Source organism: Eulemur rufifrons, chromosome 7 (assembly GCF_041146395.1).
Source record: "Eulemur rufifrons isolate Redbay chromosome 7, OSU_ERuf_1, whole genome shotgun sequence".
Taxonomy (NCBI): Eukaryota; Metazoa; Chordata; class Mammalia; order Primates; family Lemuridae; genus Eulemur; species Eulemur rufifrons.
Window position 1 is genome coordinate 53,619,646 of NC_090989.1, and position 24,975 is coordinate 53,644,620.

Below are 24,975 nucleotides of genomic sequence, written 5' to 3' on the forward strand. Positions count from 1 at the left end.
TAACAAATGAAAGCAAGAACATATATGTAATGCTGAAAACTGCCTCCTCTGTAGTTATATAAAATCAATTCTTAATTAGAAAAATTTTTATTTATTCTTGTCATACATTGTTCAAGGTTTTTGGGTAGCCACAATAGAACTGGTGATAATTTATTCTTTAACCACGGGATTTTTAAAATAAGCTTCATGATACAAAGCAAAAACCTATAATAGATCCACCAAAATTAAGAAGTAACAAATTAAAACTTACTACCTGAGAAAATCACTTAACCATTAGCCTGAGAGAAATGCACAGAAATAAAAAAGGAATAAAGTCAATTAGGAGACATATTTAGTTGTGATCTGGAGAAACAAGAGTGTTCCAAGTAAAGTGCAGTGATCCTGGGGTAGAAAGAGTAAGGACTAGTCCAAGAAGAATGAGAAAGTCAGAGCGGCTGGGCTGGAGTGAGCAGGAAGCCGGGGGGCAGAGTTGAGGGCAGAGAGGCCAGCGCTGGTATCACGAGGCATTGTGGACATGGGAGGGAACAGGAATTTCTCCACGCAGAGGGGGCACCACCACTGGAGGGTTTCAGGCATGGGAGCAAGAGGACCTGACACAAGTTTTAAAAGAATACCTGGCTGCAGCACAGAGAATAACTCACAGCGAGGATGTGTAAAATAGTGTAATATGTTAGTGAGACTAAAGCTTCCAGTATTGTAGGAACAAAAAAGTGTAAGAGGGCTGGGGGCAGTACAACATGAGAGATGAAGCTGGGTAGGCAGGTAGGGTCAGATCACGTAGGGTTTTGTTTGTCAAGTAATACGGGTATTTTTGTAATCCTTTCATGCAGACATCCATAAATTAAAATCACACCTTTAGAGAGTTTTATATGTTTATGCTCTGAGAGCCTTTCAAAAATTGGATAATAGTTTATATCAAATGAAATGTGCTGCTACTGTCAACAGTTCTTTGGCATTAATTATACTGTCTAAGATCAGCTTTTTTTAAGATTAAGAACATTATATAAACTAATGCTTAATTGTCTATTAAAGAATACTTAACACAATGTCTGAATGCTTATTAGTTATGGCCTCCTTTATGCTGAAATTGTATTAAGGAAGTCTTTTTTGTTTTTTTTAACTATCTTAGCAATGCTGGAAATTAATGCTGGTATTGGGGGTGAAGGGTAATATGCACTACACCAGAGCACAGGAGATTCCTCTCTGAACCTCTTGTTTCCTCTTCTGCCAAATAATAGTAAAGCCTACCTCACAGCGTTGTGCTGAGGATGAAAAGAGATATACAAAGAATTTAGCTCAGTGTTTAGCATTAATAAGTGCTCAGTAAACAATACCTAATTATTATTACCATGATCATCTTTGTCAACACTACCATTAGTAATGTGTTTGATAAGGTTCTCCATTCGGATTGTTTTAGTTGGACTGTAGTTCTAACATTCATGTTAATCAACGGTGATTGAAAACACATACACAGACACAAATATGTTTAGTTTTTGGATGAATCTTACATTTTAACTTGAATTTTAATAAATAATTCTAGGTTAAAGCATTGCCCACAGGAAGGCCTAGCAACAGCACTGGGGGAAAATCACATCATTTATTCAATCAACAAATGTTACTGAGTGCCAACCAAGTGCCACTTTGGGTATTAGGGATACAGAGGTAAGCAAAGCAGTCCCTGTTCTCACAGAGTGAGTTATCTTCTAGTGCAAAATAGAGAAAATAAGCAAGCTAAAATGGAAAATGGCAAAAGAAATAGATGAGTAAATAAGATACCTTAAAATAGTAATAAGCGCTTTGGAAAAAACTGAAACAGGATGGTAAGAGTGTGAGTTATCAGAAGTGGGGTGGGCTGTTGTAGATAGAGTCATCAGGGAAGACCTCTCAGAGGCTTAGAGTTATGAAGAAGACAAGACATGGCCCCTGTCCTTAAGGATCTGGTATGCAGTGGGAAGACATTTTCAAATACACAACTCCACTTGACTTGACTCTGAATTGTTGCTCACCACTGTGTGTCAGAACATAGTATTTAATAAATACTTATTAAAGTTAAACAAATTACAACACAATCTGATCACTGCAACAGTGGCTCTGTGAAACCTGAGTTCACCTGGGAGATTCAGGAAGACCCCAAAGAAGGGAATACTTAAACTGAGACTAGAACAAAAGGGTAATGGAGATTATGATACAAGTTGCAGAGGGCATTCGAGTAAAGGAAGTAGCATAGACAAAGAGAAGGAAGGATGTGATAAAACAGAACTATCAGTAACTTAGAACCTCTGGGAAGCAAAGCAGAGGATAAAAGAAGAGGCCGAAATGAAGAGGATTTGTGCCATTGTAAGGAGTTTGTAACTAACCTTACAACACTATATGCTGTTGGTGGGAATGTAAATTAGTACAACCAACTATAGAAAACGGTATGGAGATTTCTCAAAGAACTAAAAATAGAACTATCCTTTGATCCAGCAATCAAAATACTGGGTATCTGCCAAAAGGAAAATAAATCATTATATCAGAAAGATACCTGAACTCATATGTTTATCACAGCACTACTCATAATAGCCAAAATATGAATTCAATCTAAGTATCCATCAACAGATGAGTAGATAAAGAAAATATAGTATATTTTCTTTATCTTTTACCATAGAATATTACTCAGCCATAAAAAAGAATGAAATTGTGCCTTTGCAGAAACATAGATGGAACTAGAGGCTATTATCTCAAGTGAAATAACTCAGAAAGTCAAATACTGCATGTCCTCACCCTTAAGTGGGAGCTAAACAATGTGCACACATGGACACAGAGTGAAGAAACAGACACTGAAGACTAGAAAGGGTGGGAAAGTGGGAGGGTGAGGGATGAGAAATTACCTAATGGGTACTACGTACACTAATCAGGCAAGAGTTAGACAAACAGCATGGGATTTGGATTCAGAGAAACTGAGTCTGAATGTCTGGAAAGCAGCTTAGATAGGGTGTAGATAAGGATAAGGGTTTAATTCCCTGAAAACATTTTCTTAATTCTATTGGATATCTGAAATATTCAACTGATTTTACTTTAAAAGAGACAAAATTCTCATGTCAAGAAAATTCTAACATACAATGATTATAATTACATGTGTGCATGACAATAAGATAATGAGCTACACAGAAAAAAAATCAGTTCATGATTTCATAATCATACCTTATACATGTGTGACATTTTCAGTTCTCGGACTACATTACAATAATTTGAATTGGTTACTTGCTGTGGGTAGGAAGTTAAGCCTGGTTCATTTGTTTATTCCCAAATCCTCACAAAAGAAAAGGCTTAGGGGAAAGATGTATTTCTATTCTTTCTTGTCTGTGTTGTAAAATTTCATTCTATTCTTGATTGCCTTTGTTGCTATTATTTCTTTCCTCTTGTATCTAAACATTGATAATTACTTTTCAACAGTATAATTACGCTCACTTGGAATTTGTATAATTGTAGTACACTCACCTTTTCCAGTTAGGCAATGAAGAGTTTCTTTTTATTGCTGGAGCATCAATGCACAGCTCCTGTTTTTCTTTAAAAAGCAGACAAAATAATCACATTTTGGTGATGACACAATAAACTTAACCAAAAGAAATGTTAGTAATTTATTAACTATCTATAGATAATTTGGATTTATATTCAAACTGCCATTTATAAAACTGTACCGATTTTAAGGCAATTTATAATATGTTCTAAAGGTAATTTATACTAATCTTTTACTATAATAAAGTGTATATACTATATATAATAATCTAAGAGCCTTCATAACTTTTTTTGGTAGTTTCTTAATTGATATTTATTACCATCAATAATGGATGACTGATCAGGGCAGTTCAGATTCCCTATTTTCACCAGCCTCCAGCATCCCACTCTCTCCCAGGTTCAAAGATACTTTGACAGATCACAGTGAAAAATGTGTCTCCAGTACAGAGTTGAACTTTAAAGCAGGAAGCGACCTAGGGCCATCAAGTCTGTCTTCTCACTGTGGGAACCTAAGAATTATAGGTTCAGAGAAGGTGATGATTTGTTTCCAGTCCACGGCAAAGCAGAAATCCTATGATCCTCTTGGATTGGTTTTGGGGTGTTTGGGGGACAGTATAAGCAATGAGTCAACGTGTCCTCCTTCCACCTATCACTAGAATTCTCTGTTATAACTGCCCAGATATCTTGTTTTACTAAGTAAACCTTGCCAACAAGATTAGGGCTAGTGAAGGTCAAGTAGAACTGGACAGCAACAAGGGAAGTTTGAGATGGTGGGTAAATGGCTGAGGAGCTACCTGACTCTTTTAAGGAAAATATAAAAAAGAATAACCAGACAGAGGTTTTCCAACCACGCTATTGGCACCACTGGTTTTACTCACTGACTTGTATGCAAAGTGAAAATTTTTAACCCAACAGCCAACTAATGCATAATTACAGTCATTTGAAAATATTTCACAATTTGTTCCTGCCAAACCCAGGATTAAGCATTTGAAATTAAATAATAATTTTAGGATCAAAATTATATTAGCAATTTTTCTACAATTTGGAAATCCAACAGGACAACACTACAATTTGGAAATCCACAGTAACAGTTTGAAATGTCTACAAAAGATTGGCTTTAAAATTAAGAGACCCTTACAAAAGAAATCCTAGTTGTACAATTGCAAATTACTGTAATTAAGATGAAAAAGAAAGAGTGTGATTTCTTAGGAACCTCACTAATGGGTTCAAACATAAAATTGTGAATGAATAGTTGATTGGGTTACTTAAGCAAGGAAGTATGTGGGATGGAAGAGCTTACCACCAAAACTGAACACAAAATAATGGCATGGATTGATACAAAAAAGGATCAAAATGGGTGAAACCAAATTTGCCAACACTTGCTAAGGAAACTAAAGCGTGCTCTAAAACATATGTCAGAATGAGACAATGACAATAAAAATAATAAATGTGCTGCTTGGGCCCAGTGGTATACTATTAAAATAAAAGACAGAATAGCATAATACTAATATTATAATACATAATAAAAGAATTACAGTAATAATGAATGAACAGTAAGAAACTAAAATACTTTTGAGTCCAGTTTTTTTTCCAGCTTCTCTACCTAGGAAATTATTATCGGATTGACTGTTATAAAAATGGCAACTTAAGGCTTTAAATAGTTCAAGTCTTTTACTTGAGCTACATTACATCCCATGGACATGAAGGAACTAATAAATGTGTTTGTTGAACCACGCTTAGGGATCTCAGAGGAACCAAGAAAAGCAGGAAAGGTACTTAAAGACTGAAAATAGGGACTGTCAATATAATTTTCAAAACAGATTCTGAAAATTATAGAATTGATATCAATCCTCAGCAAAATCCTAAATAGAATTCAAGGCAGAGAGTGGCATAAATCTGTGGAAATTTCAGGCAATGTGGCAGGGTTGAGGGTACTCTTCTCAGCCACGAGGCATCTCTGCCCTGGCAAACACATGAGATGGCAGCTCACCCTCTCTTCACCCCTACTCCCACTTCTGGAACAACAAATTCAATTTTTTAAAATCCAAATTGCTGATGAAGTTCTGATCTGTATCTCAGGCTGTCAAATAAGCCATATTGAAAATACCGCAAATATTATAGGTAACATATACATATATATAAACTAAATTTTTTGTACCTTTGCTTATAAGAGGAATTTCCTTTTTTTCTTGTTTCAATGAAATATCAGTGTTGCTTTGATTTAAAACCTGAAAAACAAACTCTTTATTTAAAACTGCACAAAAGCATAGGACATATTATGAGATTAAGAAAAGACCTTGAAGAGCAGTACCCGTGTCGGAGAAAAGAGATCAAAACATTATCAGCAGTAAAGTTATGTTTATGTGCATGTTATTTTTATTTTAATTTTTTTTATTTCAGCATATTACAGGGGTACAAATGTTTAGGTTATGTATATTGCCCTTGCCCCACGTGAGTCAGAGTTTCAAGTGTGTCCATCCACCAGACGGTGCGCACCACATCCATTATGTGTGAATATACCTATCCCCCCCACCCCCCCATCTGCCCAATATATGTGCACTTAAGTGTTGATAAGTTAATACCAATTTGATGGGGAGTACACGTGGTGCTTTTTTTTTCCATTCTTGGGTTACTTCACTTAGTAGGATGGGTTCCCACTCTATCCAAGATAATACAAGAGGTGCCGTATCATCATTGTTTTTTGCGGCTGAGGAGAACTCTATGGTATACATATACTACATTTTATTAATCCACTCATGTATAGATGGACACTTGGGTTGTTTCCACATCTTTGCAATTGTGAACTGTGCTGTGCATGTTATTAAGGGAGAGAACAGTCATGTTGTAGAAAATGGTACTGGTATACATCTCAAAGATGACTGCACTATCAGTTGTGTCTACTCCTATCATTTCTTTAAAAAGATTTTTACATTTCTACTGATATTTGTACAGATATTTTTAAAACCAGTATTTACATGGATGTAACAAGATCTCCAACAAATGAGTCAAGTATGTGATTCATCAAGAACAACCATGGAACCTCTGTTGTTTTGAGGAAGCTTAGTGCACCCCTGGTTTCTGGAAAGCAGACACAGAGTAGGAGCTCAACATCAGCGCAATGAAAACTTGGGGGAGGTGGGGATGGGGATGGGGAGCCGAGCTGGAATGTTGGGAGATGGGACATCTCATTTTCTGACAGAATCCCAGAGAAGCTGCCTGAAAGTAATGTGTTGAATGCAGAAGCCAGGAGGGCTGGTGGCACCTGGAGTGATGAGATGCGCATGTGTGATATGGGGAGTGGTGAGGAGAGGGTGGGGATAAGTAGAGGGAGAGACGGGGGGGGGGGGGGGGAGTGTGCCATTCATAAACCACGTCTGCCATCCCTTTGGGGAACCAGTGAGATCCATTTACAAGGCTCACATTCAACAGACTTGGGAAGATACTTCTTTAGATGAGACAGAGAAAGAGAAAAAGGGAGAGAGAGAATGTGTGTTTATGCCTTTCAGGGAAAGATACGCAGAATGCTCCCTTTATATATTTTGTAAATCTGTGAGAAGATGGAGGCACAGGCAGTTAAAAAAATTAAAAAAAAAAAAAGAATAAAGAAAGAAAATAGGGAAGGCATAAGCTCCAGTCTACTCCTTGATCTGAAGCCCCCTAAACACATACTGAGACACAATGGTGTCCCCCTGTCTCTGTTACCTGGCATCAGGCGTGGACCTTTCAGTTTTTTGAAGCACACTCATTGTATATGTATCCTTCACCTTTCATGCCCCCTCTAACCTGCTAAACAAACGTGGCGCAGAGAGGATGTCATCCCTCTTTTTTCCCCCCTCCCAGGAAACAAAGGAGCATTTTCACACAGCATTCTGGAAACTGGCCTGTGAGGAAGGAGGTTAAATGGGCATGCATGTAGCCTAGCAACGAAATAACTGTGTAGCTGTCCATCATTGCCATTTTCTATTTCACCCAAATCAAGAGAAAGAAAAGCTTTGTGCATAGGGAAGAATAAATAAAACTGCTTCTAAGCTACTTTTGTCCATTTCAAAATATTTTTAGACTTACACTGTAAACAAGTGCATGCTCCAGGAAGTAATCAAAATGCATACATATGTTTTAAAGATTTTGCAAAAATCTTGAAAGTGACTTTAAAATGTATGTTTTTATCTCATTTATTTTTGATGTGACATAAAATTTAAAGTTTTCTTCTGATATGCTGATATATGAGAAATATCTACATGATATTAAGTGTCTTTGACTTTGGCCTAAATATTTTTTTGAGCAGTTTATGAGCAGCATAGATGATTTTGAGCAATAATTAAGAGCAACCACAAGATAAGCCTATGAGAGGAACTATCTATTGCCTTTAGTTATAACCACTTTACTTTGTTATAATCTATGATGATTATACTTAAGATATGTTAATTTTCTTTGGTAACTTTTCCTTATGATGAAATCATCATACAATCTTGTATGATGAAATCAGACAAGATTAAAGTATCTAAGATTAACAAAAATGACAGTACTCCCAGAAGAGAACTTTTGTTGTTAATGTTGTTTACACAGTCTCATGAAATTAATTATTTTTGTATTCTATTGTTTAGTTCTCTGTTTTGAGCTCTGCCTTGTTAGGGCTGTTTCCATTAAAATCAGATATACCCCCTTACCCCAAAAATATTACTTGTACAAAGCTTTACCATCTCTATTACAGGAAAGATTTCTTTTCTTTTCCTTTCCTGTATTTTCTTTATTCTTTAGATTGAAAGCATCGAAATGTTTAAAAGATTTCTAGATAAAAAATTCACAGCCTATAATACTTTTAAATAACATTGTATAAATATATGATTTTATAGGATGCTACCTTCTATGAAAATGTAGTGGTAGCTTTGAGGTTATGATTTTTTTCAAGCTGAGATGAGAAGACATACAGTTGTCTTTCTGATGACATTGCTTGTGCATTTTGATCTTAGTTATGCAGATCTTTCACATACATTAATTCATTTCATTATAGATATTTTCTTCAGTCACTTAGGCTTAACTGTGCCTCATACTCTGCAGTTTGGGGATAACTCTTTCCTAAGATTTTAACCTAAATCACGATACAAATAACACCTCCTACACAGTAAATGAGATTATAGTTAAGTCTCAACATGGGGTTTAAGACACCTTAATTAAAGTCATGTTAACAATGAGCAGGGTGTGATTTATCCATTCTCCAAGGGATGCAATGGATCAGCATAACACCACAAGCTCAATTTTGTAAAGTCTCTACTTAAGATGACAAATAAATCATAAACAAGTTAGAAAGAGGAAAAACAGAACACACCACGGGCAGCTGTGTAACACCTGTCTAATTTAATTGCCATTAAGGAAGCTTCAGAACTGGGTGATGTCACTTTATCTCGTTTCTTTTCTTCTATTTCTTCACCCTCCACGCCTACTTCAAGCACTTACTATTTTCAAGGACCCATCAAGGCTACCAGACCAGTAAATGCCTTTCTGCCAAGTTCAAGGATGCTTTCTGTCTGTACTCTTCCACCCTTTACAGTATTTTCCAGGCCCTCCCTTTAGTCATTAAGTTATTCGATAACACTGAGCTCCCAGTGTGTGTCCGAGAATGTGATGGTGAAGAGTCCAAAGTCTTGCCTTTGTGGAGCTTATTTTCTACTGAGGGAGAAAGATATTAAATAAATTACAAGGCAAATATGGAATATAATATCAGAGGAGGGAAGTTCTGTGAGGAAAAATAATACGGTAAGACAGGGCAACGTAAGTGGCTGCATAATCTGAGCCCGCTGTCTCTGCTGTCACCTCACGTCCTTCACTTCTCCGCTCTAGACACTCTTCCACTGACATGCCAGGCACACTCCTCTGTCCGGATTGGGCTTGTTGTTTGCTACGGATTTGTGTGTGCCCCCAGCTTTTCCCTAGCCTTTCCTCCAGCACCCCCTCAGCAGGGCCATCCTTGCCACTCTACCTAACGCTGTAACTCACCTGCACCACATCCAACACAGACACCTCCTATCCCCTCCCCTTGCTTTGTTTTTCTCCTCAGCACTTACCACTATCTACCATGCAACATGTTACTTACTGTGTCTTGTCTATGGTCTTATCCCCCCACTAGCATGGAAGCAGCATAAGGGCAGGGAGGACTGCCTGTTTTTTTTTTTTTCTCCTGCTGGGTCCCCGGTGTCTAGGATGGTAACTGATATTCAGTATACTTACACAATAAAAGAATGTAAAAAATCAAGTCATAAAAATACATGTGCTGCTGATAGTGGTGATGGGGGTAGTGTGGGTAGTGGAGTCTAGGTAGGAACAACAAAGGAAAGGTTTAGGATTGCATTGCTCTCTTCACCTGTGTTATTTTCCTTCACAGAACTTACATGACTGGATACTACACTACATATTTATATATTTTTTTATTTAATATTCCTTAGGGTATAGGAGGCCAATGAAGGTCAGGGTGGCTACAGTGGACTGAGAGAAGAGATGAGTAGTGCAGTTTGAGGCCTCAAAAAACATCAGGTCAGGTCATCTAGGGCCTTGGGGGCCACAGCAAGGACACTGGATTTTGTTCTAAGAATGAGGAGAGGCCATTAGAGAGTTTTGAGCAGAAAAATGGCATATTTCCTGTATTTTGGATGGAATACTCAGATTTTTAGATGGTAGAGGCTGCGAGAAGTGGTGAGATCATTTACAGAGCTATTGCTGTAGCCCTGGTAAGAGATTTGGTGAGCTGGCCAGGGTGGTAGCTGTGGAGGAGGTAGACTAGGTTCTATGTTTAAAGGTCAATTCAGCAAGATTGACTAATGGGTTGAGTGCAGGGTGAGAAAAAAGAAGAGAAATCCAAGATGATTCCCAGGGTTTGGCCTGAGTAACTGAATGGTTGTGCCATTTATTGAGTTAGGGAAGCATGATGATGTCTCTTGGAATTCTTTCCTCTCCTGCTTTCCATAGCCTTCTATGTCTCAACTCTCCCTGGGTAATTTATTCTTTTTATGTCTACTCTCAATCCCTCAATGAACCTATTAAAATTTCAGGAGTTAAGCTAACACACTTTATACAAACAATGGCTTCATGAACATGATCAACCCTAACTTTTCACCTGTGCTGCAGTTATTTCCAACTGACCTCCTGACACTTACACTCCAATAACTTGTTTAAACTTCAAATCCACAGTCCTATCTTTGCCCACTTAGTCAGATTCCCTTGGTTAACTCTGTTTATTTATGATACTATTTTTGTTCCAGGTTTCCATCTCAGAGCTGCTTTCATTATTTAGTCTTCTATACTCCTTACCAAGTTGTACCATTTTTCCTTCAAAATTTCTTAAGTTTTCCTTGTTTTCTTATGTTACAATTTACAGGCAGTGTCATCCTACTTGTTTTTGTTTGTCTTTAGTTGCTTTTCTTTTCAGTCTAAGCCATTATTACAATCTGATTAAGTTCTTTAAACAAAATCTCCATGATTAGATGATCCTTTTCAAAACCTTCCCACAGGTCCTGCTTGGTTACTATCTTGAGCACAAACCCTTTATCTGGCTTTCAAAGCTCTTCTCAATGTGATTCTAAGTTATCTTGACATCATTTTAATATTTCTTAACCACAATCCTCTGTTATAATCAAAATGTTCTCTTTAGAATTCCCTAGAAGCACCATATATGTGTTTGCTACCACACCTTTGCCCATACAAAGGTTAACCTGGAATGCCCTCTCTCCTCTGTTCCTTTCTTAAATGTTTTATTCATTTTTTAAGGTAAGTCCTACTCTTTCCAAAATGTCTTTTTTTTTTTTTGTTACTCCAGCACATGTTGATTTCTTTCTTCCTCTCAACAATGAGTAACAGTAAGTTGCATACAGTTTATTATTATTACTATTATTAACAGCCAATCATGTTACGTTTGTGACCCAGATAAGACTGGGATCCTGTAGCAGCCTTGATTCTTGCCGCGACACTTGAAAACAAATTTCAAAACTTGGCTCCATCTCCCCAAAACAAATCCAGCTTTACAAAGCATTAATAAATATACAGATTTTTACTGAAGACTGTGTTGGGAAATGGAGAAAATGATTATAGATAGCAAACAATCAATTTTAAATTACTATTAAAATTTTTTTTAAACAACTTCTACTGCTAGATGCCTCAGCTCTCTCGGCACACCTTCCTCATTCAGTCTCCCCCATTCTGCAACCCCAGGTTTTTCTGCTTCTGGGATTACTCCTCACCTCCATCCTCCACACAAGGTCACTCGTTAGGTCTCTTTTTTTTTTTTCCACAAAGCAATTTTACTTTCTCAATTTTCATTCTCTTGCCTCACCCAATACAGGAGGAATTTGCCTTCTTTAGAATTACAGAAGGTGGCTTTTAAAAAAGACTTTTTGTAACACAAGGAATTATTTTCATTCTATTACAAATAAATTATCCCATTAATTCTCACAACGACCTTGAGAGTAGGTGATACTATTCCCATTTTATATATAAGAAAATAGAAGATCAAAGGTTGATACAAATCACAAGCGGCACACAGGTCTGAATTTGAACCTGGGTCAGTCTGTCAGAGTGCAGAGCCCAACTCCTTTCCATAACATAATGCTACTTCATGCTTTTGTACAATTGTCTTCCAATTCAAGGCAAGGATCATATACTTTTTTTTTTTTTTTTGGTGTCTCTCAAAATCTCTAACATAGCATTGGTTAACAAATTTGTCTTAATTGCTCATGGTTGCTGATAGTTCACATATTGGCACTTGAATATTTGGATCATCATAAGTTACCCATGAGGTTTTCCTTCAGGTCAGGGACTATACCACATGTTGTTGACGACTTGATGAACAATGCTATGGAGGTAGGTATGGACAATTTTTCCTCCAAAGCCCTTGTGGCAGCTTTGGTTCAGACCTTCTTGTAAAAGGTCTGCTCATATTATATAGGTTCATAAAGAGGCAATGGTAGCGTCATCAACCAGGAAAGTTGACTAAGAAATGGTTTGCTTTTGAAATTAAGGCAACTTTAATGATCTGAAATCATGTTATTATAATACCAATGCAGTTTTTCATTAAAAAAGAACAAACAAAAACAAAAAACAACTTCTGTAAGGAGTCAGAAAAATGATGTGTCGTTAGGGTGAATGCAGCTGATTTAAGGACTGGCTATGCAGGTTATTTGCTTCTCTTTTTTTTTGCCTGCTTTTGGGTTACAGTCACCTTTCCAATCTCATTGTCATGACTCATGGGCATGCAGTACTGATGCCCAAACAGGGTACTGATATTAAGAGTTGTTTTTGTTTCTTTGTTTGGTTACCATAAACCATAAACCTAAATGTTAGCAACTCATGAGCTCTTCCAGATGTTCCCCAGTTTTTATAACATACCGTGGAGGCCCTATCAATGATCCTAACAATTCAGAGTGCACTGATGCTTCCCTGAGCTGGAATCAGTCTCTCGAAAGATGCCCACAAAAAGCTAACCAGGTACAACTGGTAAAGGACTTATCTCAGTTTCAAGGCCGGGAGATAGTTCCATCCACTCACTGCTTTATTCATATATCTTTCTTGAGCCCCAGAAAGTGTTACACTCTGTTCAAGGCACTGGAGATGACATATTTCATAATAAACACCAGAGGCTTCATTGCCAAACTCTCAAAATACTTCTGTCAGTGGTGGTCTGGCCATCAAGTTTTTGAAAATGTCTACAGATTACAAAAATAAAACAAATAGACTTGCCAGTCTGTTCCTGAGGCCAGCTGTAAGCCAAATAAAGACCTAAATGACCACAGAGGACAAAATGACAAAATTCAATCAAAAAAGTTATATGGTTCCTGGTTACTAAACAAGGTAGTCAAATCTAATCTTAATATAAACCACACCATAGATATTCCTTCCTGTTTTAGCAATCTGAGTTCACCTGTGATATTCAGAATAGTAACTGAAAGATTATTACTATAAAAGGTGAAAAAACACAAATACCAGTATTTCAGAGAAAGGTAAATGTTGCTTCACATTAGAACACCTGCACAATGTCAATTTGGAATATGTGTTCCACCAAGATGAATAAAAGCATGCACATGTATTTTAAAAATAAAATTAGTACTTTATCACTCTGACTTGAATCTCAGCAAATTATTCCTACTCAAATTCTGTAATTGCTGGTATTGGTAATTTTATTCCTCTGGTGTTCCTGAATTTTGCAGCTTTCTTCAAATTGATCATTTGCTTTCCCGACCATCTGTTGTGGTGTGGCAACCTAATTCTCCCAGTTGCCTTTTCGGACGCATCCCCTAGGATATTTAGTCTGTATGGTTGCTTCTTATTTCTCGTCTGGTGACGCAACTTGAATAGACTGCTTACCTCTTTAATAGGATGTGTGGTCATCTAGTCCCACTGTTTCATTTTTATTTTTACTGCTTTTACTAAGCATGATGTAGTAACAACTGATCAGACTGTATCATGTTTAGGAGCCACTGATAATGCCAGATCCATTCCCAGTTCTGGGGTGGTATAGAGTTTGCCTGAAGTAAGGCTGAACTGCCAATTTATCACATAGCAGTGCACAGAAGTTTTTAACTGAACTTAGACAAACCCTTAATTACAACAGTACCACAGGGCATGGCTCCAGTAACAGTGGAACTACAGTAACATCTACTCAGACATTGATTCTCCTGACAAAGCCTGACATACCTATAAGAAGTGCTAGAAAAGAATTTCTACTTTCTCCCCATCTAGGATTAACTAGGACAAACCTGAACTTTATTTATTTATTTATTTATTTATTATTTTTTGAGACAGAGTCTCACTCTGTTGCCCAGCCTACAGTGAGTGCTGTGGCATCAGCCTAGCTCACAGCAACCTCAAACTCCTGGGCTTAAGCAATCCTACTGCCTCAGCCTCCCAAGTAGCTGGGACTAAAGGTATGTGCCACCATGCCCAGCTAATTTTTTCTATATATATTTTTAGTTGGCCAGATAATTTCTTTCTATTTTTAGTAGAGATGGGGTCTCACTCTTGGTCAGGCTGGTCTCGAACTCCTGACCTCGAGCAATCCACCGGCCTCGGCCTCCCAGAGTGCTAGGATTACAGGTGTGAGCCACCGCGCCTGGCCAAACCTGAACTTTTACACATAGGTTTGGAAATGCTTGAGACAGAAAATAGTTCAGAATATGCAGTATTCATTAAAAGAGAGGGCAGGACGTGTGTTTTGAGGAAGGGAAGATAGGAAATAGGATTTTCTGGAGGCCAAAGGTAAGGCAGCACCAGCTCATGGGAGGGATTGGTGGTAAATTACGACCACAGCCATATTACTAGAGTGATAATCTTAGACGAGAAAAAGACTCTCTTTTCCAAGAGCCAGGAATTAGTGGAGGAGAAGATGATCCTGATGACTATTAATTGGACTCTAGGTTGACCAGGAGGAGAAGTCAGGCTTTAAGAAGAAAATAACTATATTGTGTAGGTCATCTTTAAGGTGGATAAGTTGAGGAACTGGCTAAAGGAAAGTTAGCTTAATCTGGGCAAGACTGGACAATGGCTTGTTCTTTTAAAATTGATGCAAGACTCTTTGGCTGCAGATGCCTATATGAAATTTTGGAAACCTGTCCAAACCCAAATGCTTAATGTCAGCCAGTGCAGTATATATGTGTACCTTGAAATCTTCACGCCTGAGTAAAGCATATATATGTACTTCAGCTGACCTGAGTAGAATGAGCTGCTTAAAATGATGTAGGGGACAGTTATGAAGGTGAAAGATAAAGGAAGGAAGAAGTCATAATGAGGAGTGATTAAAAAAGTAGGAGCTGAAGTCAAACAGTTGGAGTTCAAGGTACCCACTTCCTGGCAGTGTGACCCTAGCGGGTTTTATTTTCCCCATCTGTAAAATAGGGATGAAAAGAATACTTGCCCCTCAGGTTTTTAAAAGGTGAGATGAGATGATATCTAAGAAGAACAGTACCTGCATTTCACCATGGCCACAGAGAAAGAGGAAAGACTAACTCCACTGCACACATATACTAGAACTTCAGAACAATTCAGTTTCATAGGGTCAGAGATGATAAATCTGGATCACACTAGTTACCCTGAAACGGTGGAGATAACTGTAGCTGTGCTACCAAGATTGCGAGAGATGATGAAAGAAGTTTGCTGTAGTGCAGATGGAGTCCCACACGAACTGTCTCCAAAGGTCCAACTGGGAGCCTATCTAGGGCATTCTGAAGAGGATTGAAATGTTTTTTTAAAAACTCCTCATTATTTTCATGACAGTTTTTTAATCTCTATAAAATGCCTAACGTTTTAACTGAATCCCAGTTGGAAACTTGCACAGTTCCAAATAATGTGCAAGGTCTTACCAAGAACAATCTCATTGCATGCACTTTGAAAATAAATGGCCTGCATTGGCTAAAAGGCCAAGCATAAATTAATATCAAAAGAGAAAATGCCACAGAAGTGACACCAACAGCATATATGACTAAAGCAACTGGAGATGAGGCAAATGAATCCCCACACCATATGGATGATTTGCGAGTATGTTAAATGTGAGACATGGAATAGAACAAAGCGACAGATGTTAAAAATGACCAGAAAATAAGGATTATCCCACTGGGAGAAGAAGAAACAGAAGAATGTGCTTTATAAAAATAGCTTTGCTAGACCATAGGCCTTAGAGTAAAAAAATATGAAGCGTATTCAATCAAGAATTGGGAGGTGAGGGGGAGAGGATTAGCAAACAAAATTATTACTATTATAACAGTGAGCCAAGCAGCAAAGTGATATTGGAGAATGAATAATCATATGCCTGAAATAATCAGTAATAGTAAGATTAAATATAAATCTGAAAAGTAACCAATACTATTATCATTTCATGAAATTGCACAGCTATCAGTACAAGAACCAGAGTGAGGTGTTGCCCAAAATGTGGCTGAGAGGGAAATAAAGTGCCCTAATATGGAAAAAAACTCCTTTCAAAAGGCAGACTGATAGACATTATTAATATGGCAAAATAAAAAATATGCCAACAAGAATAGATTTTTTCCAGACAATGTGAAAAAACAAATACAGTTACGGGGCAGAGGCAGGCAGGGGGCAAAGGTTTCCTGAGTCAGTGTCCTTTTAGCATTTTTTTTTTTTTTTACCATTTTGCATTTTTACCATTACCATAGTAGCATTGGTAATGTCACCCCCGTCACCCCTTTTGGGGAGGTGGACATAGCAGGCTGTCTTAGCTGCAAGCCTTTTAAATATTCAGGAACCTAGCTCACCAGCAACTGTCAGATTATAATTGGCCAGCTCATGCAGACTGCCATATAGGGAGAGAATGCATAGTTTAAGTCAATATGTGCCTGCCAGTTGGACTGAGGTATTTATCTTTTAAATGACCACACTGACATTATGCTATTATACAACAGTCTCAAAATCATTCCTATGAGAGGAACTTTCTTTGGTGTGCTGAACATACCATATTTCTGAGTCTATTACACCTAAAAATAAGACCCTGGGTCCCACACCCAGTAAATTCACCAAAATAATAAATACCACCTTTAGGAGTTGGGGGAGGGCGGCCTATGTGGTAGCTAATTGTTCTTAAGGGACAAACTCCTGCACCAGAATTAGCACTGAGTGCCTTCCTTCTTGAAACTGAACAGACACCAGGGCAGAATGAAAGCACGCGTGTGCGCACACGCTATAATTAGAAGATAACTGGGAAGGAGTACAGAGGTTAAGGGGGATCTTTTTTTAATTTCTGAGTTTAAGAAAGTATAGACAGACATGCATTCAGAAGCAATTATTTCCTACTTAAATTACTGCAACTATAGCCAAATAGAAATTAATGTGCATCTCTGGATAATGCATATTTATCCAAGTTAATTAGCTACCGTTAGTTTGAATACAGACATCCTGCTAGGATCACAGAGACACAAATAAATCACACCACACTTACATAATATAAGAATCTGAGAAATGTTATGCAAAAAGACAATATTTTAAATATACTGTCATAGCTAATTTATGAAAAAGCACTTGCTGAAGGCTCTATACAAAGCTTAGAGAGGTGACAAAGTAATGGCTACGTGGAAAACACACACAGACTGAAAATTTTGCAAAGTAAGTGGTGAATAGTAATACTTGCAGGTATGGCTGTATTACATTTGCTTTGAAGAGGTAAAGGGAGGTTGGTGTTATTTACAACACTAGTTGCAGTTTTGTCTTCCTTTCTAGGCTCTGATTAAATTTTGACCTGATTCCTCTTGAAAATACTTAGATGTTTACTTTTTTCACTTAGTTGTTCCTTATTGTTAATATTAAAGATTTTTATTCACAAATCACTCCTAGACCTTTTCAACATCCCTTCAAATGGATTCTTAGAACAATTATAATTTATAGATGAAATGATGTTATGCCTGGGAGTAATGCGGGTAAGGAGAGAATATGATGAAATAAGACTGGCTATGAGTTGGTAACCAATGGAGTTGAGAAATGGGCACACAGGAGTTGATTATACTATGTTTGAAATTATTCTATAATAAAAAATTTAAAAACTAAAACCTTCACTGTAGTTGTGTCATGTACCTTGTGACAACGATTTTCTGATGAAGGACAAATTAATTAAGGTAAAGTCAAAAGAAATTATATGTTCCTCATTGGCTCAGGTGTAATTTAAATCTAATCCACAATTCTAAATAGCATTTTGCGTGAGGTACCTTACCTAAAGACATGTGCAATGAGGCCAGGTTCTTTTCTAAATGCTCTCACTTATCATGTCAAAAGTGGTAACCATCTAGGATACTGCAGTTATTGTTATTTAAGTTCACGTTTGGTTGTAAGCTTCTCAGCAATTAAGGTATTAATAAAAAGGGAACTATAGTAATAAAATTTATATTTTGATAAAAGAAAATATCAAATAGATTTTTCCCTTTAGACAAATTCTAATGTCTAAATGAACTTTTAGTGTTTATTATAACACAAAGGACATTACATAACATAATGGATAACATGGCTTTGCAGAAGAAGTGTTTCTCATATGGTCAGTCCTTGAATCCCTTCTTCCTAAACACCAAGAGCTTTTTACATCTGGTTCAGTGAAGGCAAAGCAACTCTACAGTAGCCCAAATATGCAGCTCTTAGATATCAACTGTCATTTTAGAATCAGGGATACATTATCCAGAGGAGTAAATGGAAAGCATGCCCATATTCCCTGAACAGACTTCTCTCAGCAAGATTTTGGGCAGTGGCCTAATTTAAGTCGATCTAGAGTTATACTTTCTGGTTGAAAGTCCAAATTATGAATTACAGAAAGGTTCATATGCTTTGGATTTGGGAATAAGGCTTGTCATGACCTTCAAATTACAGATATAATTTTTATGTATTTATATATGTATGTATGTATGTATGTATATATAAACTTTCTCACCCTAATAATTAAAATGGAGTTTAGTAGAGTTATATCTCTACTAGTTTATGTAGGCTTGGCAAGTAACTTAACTAACTTCTCAGAGTCCCTATTCAAGTAAATGTTCCAGTTACTTTGAGGCACTAATGGATACCTCTAATCTTTATGAATGTGCATCAATCTCAAGGTGTCATTCAGCCAGTAAAGTTTATCTTACCAGGATTATATCTGGATCACTGCTGCTGGTTTCAACCTCAATCAGAGCCTTACATTTCTGTACAGGGTTTAGACTCTGCTCCCTTTTCATTTCCCAAGGAGAGGCCTATAGCAAGAAATTAACAAAAAATATACAAGGATTAGTAGCAACCAATGGTACACATTAAACCACTTTCATCTTGTTATTTCATTCAGCCTCTATTTACTGCAGACTTCTATAGGATATACAGTGAAAATTCAATTTCTGATCTTTGCCTTCAAGAAGTATATGATTTAGATAAGCACATGTAGAAGTTCAGTAACAACGCACAACAATAAAAAAGAATGTCACAAGTCAAATTAAGTATGAATGAGTGATATAAACTGTGGTGCAAAACAGTGAGTCAAAGGGCCTGCAGTATTTTGCAAAGGATCTGCATGAATTACTGTTTGTATACTGGATAATATCTCATATGGATATGTACATAGTTCTTAAAACTTACATAGATGTGGGTGGGGAGAATAAGACATACATTAATTTCAAAATATCTATGATGGCTTTCTCTTATTACATAGTTATTAATCAATGGATACTAGACATATTTAGTACTATGTGGGATGTCTGCAGTAACTTTTTGATACTGAAAAAATATTTTCCTATTTGAAAGGTGGGAAAACACTAAAATAGAAAAGTTATGCTGCAGGAAAAGGAATCCCATAATTGGAATGGCTAGAGTAGACTCTTACCTTCCTAAGGGCAGGGGTTGTGTCTTATGAATATCTGAGTCCTTAGCACCTTGCCCAGAGTAAATGTTTAACATGTTTGTTGAGTGAACTGAATTAACTAAAGACAGTGAAAGAATATTCAAAGGAATTGAAATGTCCAGATGTAGAAAATAAGCACATTATTTTTATTAGGATCCCTATTTTTAAGAAATGGGGAAAAAAGTTGTTTAAGATAAATAAAGTAGAACCTTCTGAGAAAGGCAAGGGTGTGATATAAATAATTCTTTAGGAAGAACACTAAGCTAAGTAATTACTTGCATTAATAGAGCTAAACTGTGGTCCATATAAGCTAAAATATTAGCTAATTCCAGAGCCATTTTTTTTGTCAAGCTTTTGAAACACATGGTAAGATTTACTTGGAGTATATCTGCCTTTCTAATTCCATGCTGCTTAGGCTAATATTAAAATTAATTACATTTCCTGCACCTTCTCTGTTTGGTAATGATTGTAATGCCTAGTGTGTTTATTGGAGAGGAGATTAGAAATAATCCTCAAGTAATCAAAAGTTGTTTCAATTGCAGTTTAAAACCTGATTAAATTCATTTTTCAAGTGCTTATAAAGAATTTCATGGTCTCTTGATTTACCCACCTCATTTCTAGATTTTCTAAAATATAGAATGTCTTCTGGAATGAAATTAGCTTACCTTTCCAAGAGCTCATATGCAACCTGTCTCCATTTCTGCATCTTTTACTTGCTGGTCAATCCCTTCTAATCTGGTTTCTGCCCTCTTTACCCCAACAACAACAACAACAACAACAACAACAAATTCTTCCTGAGAGCATCCCTATTACCCTTAAATCATTAAATCAATGGTCATTTTTCAGGCCTTTGCCTACTTGAGTTGGCCTCTCAACAGAATTTAGTCTTTTGACTGCCTCTCTTCAAATCACCTTTTTTTCCCTCTTGGGAAATTTGATATAATGATATAACAAATTCCTGATTTCTCTTCTTACTGCTCTGCCAATTCTTTCACAATCATCTGCGCATACCTATACTCCAATAGCTAGCCATAAAATGCTAAAATTCCACAAGTTTCTGTCTAGTCCTTCTTTCTTCCTACCCTTCAATCTCACTCATAAACTTCAGAAGTTTATGTTTCCTGTTTAAACCTCACTTCTGAAATCCAGACTCATATGTGATTTCTCACGTGGCACATGCTCCTGAAGGTCTCAAAATAAGCTGAACTCATGCTCCCTTCCACAATATCAGTCATCTTCTAGGACTCCCTATTTCAATAAATTGAATCACCATCCAACCAGGTGAAAGAGCTTGAAATTCTGTAGTCATTCTTGCCATTTCCTTCTGTGCTGCCCTGTAAATCCAATACAGACCGGCCACAAGATGGGGCAGTGTTACCTCCCCCACCACCATAATCCAAGCCCACATTAAAGTGACTTCTCCATTAGACCACTGTCATAGCCTCCTAATTGCTCTGCCTGCATTCACTCTTGTTAAATATAACTGTTAAGCAATCATCCACTGGTTATCAATCCCAGGGGAGGCCTCTAAACACTCTATTGTATGTTGGTATTAGAGTTGCCAAAGGAAACACACGGGATGGAACAAGGCTTTATTTACATAGTGAAGAGACAGAGAAAGACAGGCTCAGTAGTGACCATCAGTCCCCATGCCCTGCAGTTCTCCCTCCCCCCCAACAACCAACACAGGGCAATTGGCCACACATACCCTTCTCATGCTATAGAACGACACTGTCCCCCTCTCTGAGGAGGACAGATATAGCAGTGGGGTTGACCAGGTGCACATGACACAAATGCTTAACAAAGGAATAAACATTGGCTTCGCAAGAGACAAAAATATTCCCACACAAAGTGATAAGCCCAGCACAGGCCATATGGGCTCTTTATCTCTCAGTAAGAAAGTGTCCCAGGCCCCAGGTCTATCCTTATGTGGACAACTGGGGGTCAAATGACTGTATGCATGAGAGTGTCTTTCCCAACAACTCTGCTCTCTACTAACCTTTGGTCCATACTTAGCCAAAGCAGCCTTTACCAAAGGAAAATTTGGTCATGCCACTCCCCTGCTTGAAACTCTTCAATGGCTTTCTGTTACTTTTAGGATAAATACAAAACCCTTCAATCAAGGCCTGTAGGACCTGCCCTACTCCTCTCATACCACATCCCTTTCCATCTCTGTGCTCTGCCATAGCTGAATTGTCTTTTTAGAGTTCTTTGTATTCACCACATTTTGTCTATATGGCAAATGCTGTTTGCATTGCTTGGAAATTCTTTCCTTCCTTTCTTACCTATTTAATCGGAATTCAATCCTAAAAGCTTAGTCACCATGTTTTTCTAGGAAGACATCCCTGTTCTACCAGAGTCAAATCCCCTATTACAAACACTCATGCCACTGTGTCATAAAAACTGCCACAGTAGCAATTTACGTTTGTCTGTGTAATTACTGAGTGTCTGTCTCTATTGCCAAACTGTAAGTTTGTTGGAGGCAGGAACCATATGTGGTTTTTCTCACAGTTGAATCACCTGTAGCTGGTATATTGAGTGGCACATAATAAAATTACAAATACACACACACAGATACATATGTATATATGTGTGTATGTACATATATATGGCTACATGAAGAGTATGTATGTGTATATCTATTCACTTTGTATAGCTTTACATATACACATACACATATATGCTATACTAAGAAAGACCCTATATTTAAAGTCTAAAATGTGTTGTTCTAACACTGGAGCACACTCTTCACTTCTCAATGGATTATATGTTTTTAGAGCATGCAATATGTCTACACAATAAACCAACAAAGCCCAATCTTGACATTGCACAGCTAATAAGTTTTTCTGGAATTCAGAGTTAAAGAAGATAACACTATAAAGTGATAAAACTATTTTTTATATGTTACAAACATGCAGTACTTTGAACACAGGGTTGAATAAATATCTGCTGAATATATAAACCTGTACATTCAAATGTGATACATAATTTAAAGCAACAGAAAAACTAAAATTCTGTAGTGTAGACAGATTCAGCTTGGCTTATATAATTTCCAGAAAAGATTTTGGGCAAAAATTTCAGAATTATAGGGAAATAGATTTGAAACATTTTAAGAGGATGAGCTATCCAAAAGAGAAAAAAGCAAAGGCAGTCTTACGTGATAAGGATTTTCACCAAAGATTTTCAAAAAGAGTGTGTACATCATTTGCCAAAGATATTACAAAGGAATGTGTGAGAGATTTCCATAATGTAGCTATTGTTCTACGTAATTCCCTTTGAAAGGACCATGTCTAAGATATCTTATCTCTCACCGTGCCTTACCCAGTGTCTTGCACTGGGCAGAAGCTCAGTAGATATTTGCTGATCAGATGAGTTTATTGCTTTCAGACCTTATGGCAATTCATTTGACTACTTTCCATGGTGGACCACATCTACCCTTCAAGGGCGAATTTAATTTGTGGAAATAGTAAAAAGGCATTAGAAGTCAAATTTCATAAACAAGGTAGATAAACTTGGTAATAAATTTTGACTTACACAAGATGTGAAATGGAAGTTAGCAAGATGATATCTGTAATCATTCAGTACTGAACCTGGCACAGGGTAAGTGCCCACACAACTGTAGGTATTATTATTATAAGCTCAGTCAAAGCAAAAATTCTCAAAAGCAATTAAATAATGCTAACACTGGAAGAATGAATGTGTTGTGATTCTTTTGAAAGAAACAAATTCATTTACACATATGAAAATTCTGGGGTAGAACATTTGTTAAAATTGGTCTCAACACTTAGTTGTATGTTAACATTATATTCCGTTTTGACTACAGGGGTAACAATATGTATGATTTAGCTATGCATTTTTCCTATAAAGACCAAATGCAAAACCCTAAAGATTAAAGGTTTATCCTAAATGAATTTTTCTCTCTTAAATACAGATTTAAAATCTTTTCCCACCTGGGCATTCCTCAGAGGCCTTTCACTTGGTTGAGCTCTCCAGACACTGAGCTGATATTAGCAATCTAACTTTTCTTCCAAAACAGAAAATACAGAAAAGAAAAAAAAATTGGGACCTTGTCCAGGAAACAAAGACTGCAATGTACATTCTAAAATTAGAGTGCTTTAAAAATGTGAAAGTGAAGCAAAACCTTAACCAAATGCTATTTCCAGAACAAGTGAATTATTATACATTTTGTGAATGAGAAAAAGAAATACCTGGGGTCTCTCCGCTAGTTTGACATTTTCTGTCAGAGCTGCTGGATGTCTCTGCTGTTGAGGCTTCATTTTCTCCCGCATATGCTTTTTCTTAATTTTAGTCTCGGAAACATATTCTACATCAGAGTCTGTATTTTCTGTGTCTCTTTTTTGGCCTCTATGGCTGCCCAAAAGCCCAAAGGATGAAAGAGTTTCATGCTTCAAGTCATCACCCGAAAGCCTGATATTCTGAGTTTTGGTATTTTCCTTAAATAACAAAGAACATGATTTTATTTTTGGGTAGACAGCTTATTTATAATTAATTATCATTTCCCTCATAATCTTATTATATTAGGTAGTATTTATTACTACTAATAAAACAGTTTAAAAATCAAAAGCTTAGAAAATCCACTTTAGCAAAGATATACTGCTATAGTGCTAAGATTTTGATTCAGAAAAAGCTGCAAAGCGAGGCTGAGTCAAGACATCTGATTTTGAAGATGCAGACATCCCCAGATGGAGGACACACTGTGCAACTAGCCTTCCTGCCAAGAGAGGTGTGCTTGCCTTTGGCTCCTTGCTGCAAACAAGGCTGGTCCTTGACCCTACCCCAATCCCTCATCCTGCTTCTTGCCCCTGCTGGCTGCTACTTTAACCAATGAAAGATATGTTTGCTGGGAGATCTAGACAACGTGTGCCTGCTTGTTAGCTCCTATTCTCTTTTGCAAGAAACCAAAAGTAACTATTAGAAGCTGAGAGGAGTTTAGGGCAGAGCACAGAGTGACACTCTGGTATTCCTAAGCATACCATTATCTACCACAGCCCTAATATCTACTGGTCAAGGAACCAGTACACTCCTCAGTGGCGCTGAGGGCTCAAAGAAACTGTCTAGCCCCCTTTATCCCTCACATAAACCACGATCATTTTGTAAAGTTATGTTATAGTTGAGTATAC

General features: G+C 37.2%; 1 protein-coding gene across 1 annotated transcript in view; it reads right to left on the reverse strand.

The window, feature by feature from the left end:
* The window catches only part of MORC1 (MORC family CW-type zinc finger 1), a 158,049-nt gene that overhangs the window by 20,037 nt on the left and 113,037 nt on the right, over positions 1-24,975 (reverse strand). Inside the window, 7 exon segments of the mRNA XM_069471966.1 lie at positions 1,980-1,988; positions 3,481-3,547; positions 5,657-5,726; positions 19,092-19,196; positions 23,785-23,832; positions 23,835-23,858; positions 24,043-24,288. Coding sequence (XP_069328067.1) covers positions 1,980-1,988; positions 3,481-3,547; positions 5,657-5,726; positions 19,092-19,196; positions 23,785-23,832; positions 23,835-23,858; positions 24,043-24,288 — 569 coding nt within the window.